Genomic DNA, 4064 nt, shown 5'->3' on the forward strand with positions numbered 1-4064 from the left:
GTGCTAATTTTTTTGCTGAAAGTACTTTAGATAAAGTTAAAAGTTAACTGAAATAATATAGTGGAACCTATGAATAGTACCAAAAAGTACAGCAGGGCCTATGAATAATACAAAAATAAACTAAATAGTAAAATAAGCCGACTTTTTAAACTGAAGCCAAACGGACACTTAATATATAGAGATAAAGCCCTTCTCTTGAGTCCTTCTGAATCGTTTCTAATTTGCTCATCTAAATTATATATCTAATAATGCCTATGAGGCCGACTTGGACTTGTCTTCCCTTCTTTTATACTGGACCTTCTATGCAGCTGTCCATTCCACTATCTCTGTGTTGTGTATCCCTTGGCAGCTCACTACTGTCCAACATGAGAGGATTGAGCTACCTCTCCCTCCCTCTCTCTCTCTCTCTCTCTCTCTCTCTCTCTAGCATGGTTGAGATCAATTAATTACACCATTTTATTACCTATCATTATCAACTTGCTGTCTCAATTTATGAAAAAATTTGTAAGAACAGTTGGGTGGGTCTCTTTGTAATCCATAATGTCAATTTCTAACAAAGATTTTGTATGATTCTCCAATGGCAATTTTAATCTCATGTATAAAGACATAAAAGTGACTACACATTTTCTAACTCACAAGTTGCTAATCCCACCAAGTATACTAAGTAGAGGGTAAATACAAGTACAGTACAGTATCCAATTAATCAAAAAAGGGAAAGAAAAAAAAAAAAAGAACTAAAGCCCTTCTTGATCATTTCAAATTTGCTAATCTAATAATACCATTTCTTCTTTTTCCATTCCACCATTTCAGTGTTGTGTATCCATCCTTTGGAGGCTCACTACCGTCCATTTTGAGAGCATTGAATGACCTCTGTCTAGTTGGCCTTAGAGTCTTCTGTAAACATCACATATGTTTCACCTTTGAACCTCTTATATGCTTCATCTTCTTGAACTCTATACTTCCTATATATGTCACCTTTGTAATATTCTTTCGTTCTCTTCGACAATATAAGTGCTGCCAAAGCTCCAAAGAATGCAACCATGGCCAAAATCGAGAAAGACAGCCTAAAACAGTGGTGTCCAATGCAAGTTGGGTCCTTCACAGATGATGTATCCACACCCTGAGCTATGAGTTCCTTTGTAGCCTCTTTCAAGTAGAGAGATTTTGTGAGCTTTGCATTTAGTAGAAATGACCCAAGTGGACTTATCAATTGGGCACAATTGAACAGTGTAGAGTAGTACTTAAGGCCAAAGAACTCAGAAATCATTGCCAAGTTTAATGGTACTTGTGCACCAAATGAAAATCCAATCAACACTGATGCCACATAAAATGCAAATGGGATTTCAGGGAAAGCCACGAAGAGCATTCCAATGCCTGACATGAAAAGCACTACTGTCATCATAGTCGAACGTGGAAGCTTATATTTCATAAGCAATAGTTCTGAGACAAAGCCTGAGTATACTCTTCCATAGTAATTCCATATGCTTACTAGTGTAATAATGGAGTCTACGAGTCTATCACTATATCCTTGTGCTTTGCCAATGCGTCCAAACTGGTCAATTGCTGTTAAGCTTGTCCCATATCCGCATAACGAAATGACAAAGATAAACAACATGTCAACACTTAGTATTGCTTGCAAAATGCTGTGGTCTTCTCCTCTTTCTGGTTTATTGAAGATGCTTGCAAAACAAGACCCTTTCGGCTCCTCTGCTAGCTGCTCGGGTTCTGAATCTTCTGATTTCTCAATGGTCATTTCACGCTCTTTCTTATTTTTCCAGAGGGTTCTCTCTTCTTTAAAGACAATATAGAGAGGGAGGAATAGCAGGACAGTAACCACAATTGCACTTTTTGAATGCACTGCGTTGCCCATAGTAACGTATTTCTCAAGCAATGTCATAATCATGAGATAAAGTGCGAGTACAATTGTTGAATAGAAGAAAAGTAGGAACACTTTGAGCTCATCAGGTTGTCTTTCAGTCTTCATTGTCCGGAGTGTGAACACAAACACCACTGATACCACAGCTGGGAGCCAACCAATGAGAAGAATGAGAGAATTCAAATCATCTTCATACATACCAAGGAAAATTTGTGTTAAGATAGCTCCACTAAGCCCAACGAGGCCCTTCATTAGTCCCAAAACAACGCCACGGCTCTCCGGGAAATTCTTGACACAGGTGACAAGAGCTGCTGTGTTTGCAAAGTTCTGAGAGTTGGTTCCAATGGCAATGTAAGCGCACATATGCCAAACTTTTGGTTTGGCAATTTTGCCTGTGACAGCTCTCCATATCATGAAGTAACCCCCAAAATTCATGGCGGCACCAATGAGGGTCACAACCCATGTTGGTACCACCTCGGCTATTAAGCCAGCGAAAATGGCTACATTTGCACCAACATCTCTGTAAAGGGTTATCTTATTCATTGCATCTTCATCATAACCAAGAGTTTTCTGAATCTGTTTGGAGTATTTTCCATATATGTATGTTGCACCAGCTCCAGCCATGATCAACAATGAGGCAAAAACCGTGAACCATTTTCCTTTTACCACATGTACCACAAATCGGAAACATTCCCCACCACCCATTTTCTATGTTTAAGGTTGTACTGTGCAAATGGAATTAAGAAAAAGTGGATACTTGCTTAAGGAGGTAGAAAAAGAACACTGAGTTTGTGTAATTGGGTTGCAGGAATTGGAAGAGATGAATGTAGGAGTGGTGGCAAGATTGAGCAATATGTCTATATATATGAACAACGCAAGAAAAAAAAGGTTGGGTCAGTTTGAGTGTGCTAACTTGTGGTGGTTCTAAATCATTAGGGTAGGTTGTTTTTACTAGCTCGTTCACAAAACAGAACAAGCTGTCAAAGCTAGCATTTAGTTAAAGTCTGTTGAGGTTGAAGGTAAATGTATGGAGCTCTATGATACACCGTTAGGCTAAGGAAATTGGTGTGACATAGATATCAAAGTTCCTCACATAATCATATCATGTTTAGAAACAAACAATAACAGTTTGCTACTAAAATAATACTAGATTGTTACATGATATGTTAAGCTTACCAACAACCCAAATCCCCAAATACAGTAATCGTTACTAATACAGAGGGTGAACACTGAATACCAAGATGAGATTTGGGAGGTAAAAAAAATAAATAAGGAGAATGCTTATTTCACACCAACTGTTACACACAATTGTACACACACGCAATTTTGACACTAAAATTGTTCAGTGCTAAAATTGTGCGTGTGTACTGTTGTGTGCAACAACTTATATGCATTAATATTTATACAAAAAATAATAGGGCGTAGTATGAGTTATGATGTATTAGAGGATTTGTATTGGTCTATGTAAAATAGAAAAAGTCTCACATTTTACCCAACCAACTGCCAATGCCTCCAATAACCACGAGCTTTGTATTTATATATTTTAATTTTTTTTCTCTCACCTCTTGCTCTCATTAGATTCCCCCCTCTCCCCTCTCTCTTTCTATTTCTATGAAAATAATAATGAAAAAATAAAATAAATAAAAAAAATAATTATTTAAATAAAATAGAATGTATAATAAATAATTTTATCTAGAGAAAAGTGATGGTGTAAAATAGAAAAAATAAAATTTATGCTAAAATAGAAAAAAATTGCATGAACGGGTGCAAAAGCTATTACATGTGTATAACAATTTTCTAGTTAAATTATTGTGTTGGTTACAAATTACAATGGCCTTGGGTCAGATTTGAGAAGCTGTTCTTGTCACTTGAAATAAAGAGAACCATCCATATCAATCGTCCCTCTCTATGGTTCCAAATTTATGAGAAAATCGCCGAAGCTCTGTCGGCTTAGTGGGCTGTGCCAATTTGGGCCTAAAATGACCTTTTTTTACCAGTTTAACAAAAAAAAAAAAATTTATTTAGGCCTAATTTTACTATTAACTTCGACCAATTTTTTTGCACAAACTTGAGCATAAGATAAAACACAGTTTCGGGCCTAATTTTTTGTTTGTTCCAACCCATATATCTACCAATCCTCTTAAGCCTAAAGTAAAAGATGGATTTGGGCCTTAAAAAAAAAAGGATT

The 4064-nt window shown here is 36.6% G+C and overlaps 1 protein-coding gene across 1 annotated transcript; it reads right to left on the bottom strand.

The window, feature by feature from the left end:
- Positions 1–874: 874 nt before the first annotated feature.
- Positions 875–2581, bottom strand: LOC142606416 (protein NUCLEAR FUSION DEFECTIVE 4-like). The gene has a single exon (XM_075777772.1). The coding sequence runs from the start codon at positions 2579–2581 to the stop codon at positions 875–877; it is 1707 nt and encodes a 568-aa protein (XP_075633887.1).
- Between the last annotated feature and the right edge of the window lie 1483 nt (positions 2582–4064).

Source organism: Castanea sativa, chromosome 8 (genome assembly GCF_040712315.1).
Source record: "Castanea sativa cultivar Marrone di Chiusa Pesio chromosome 8, ASM4071231v1".
Classification (NCBI taxonomy): Eukaryota; Viridiplantae; Streptophyta; class Magnoliopsida; order Fagales; family Fagaceae; genus Castanea; species Castanea sativa.

Coding starts and splice junctions, on each gene's coding strand:
- LOC142606416 (XM_075777772.1), bottom strand. CDS start 2,581: ATGGGTGGTGGGGAATGTTTCCGATTTGTGGTACATGTGGTAAAAGGA.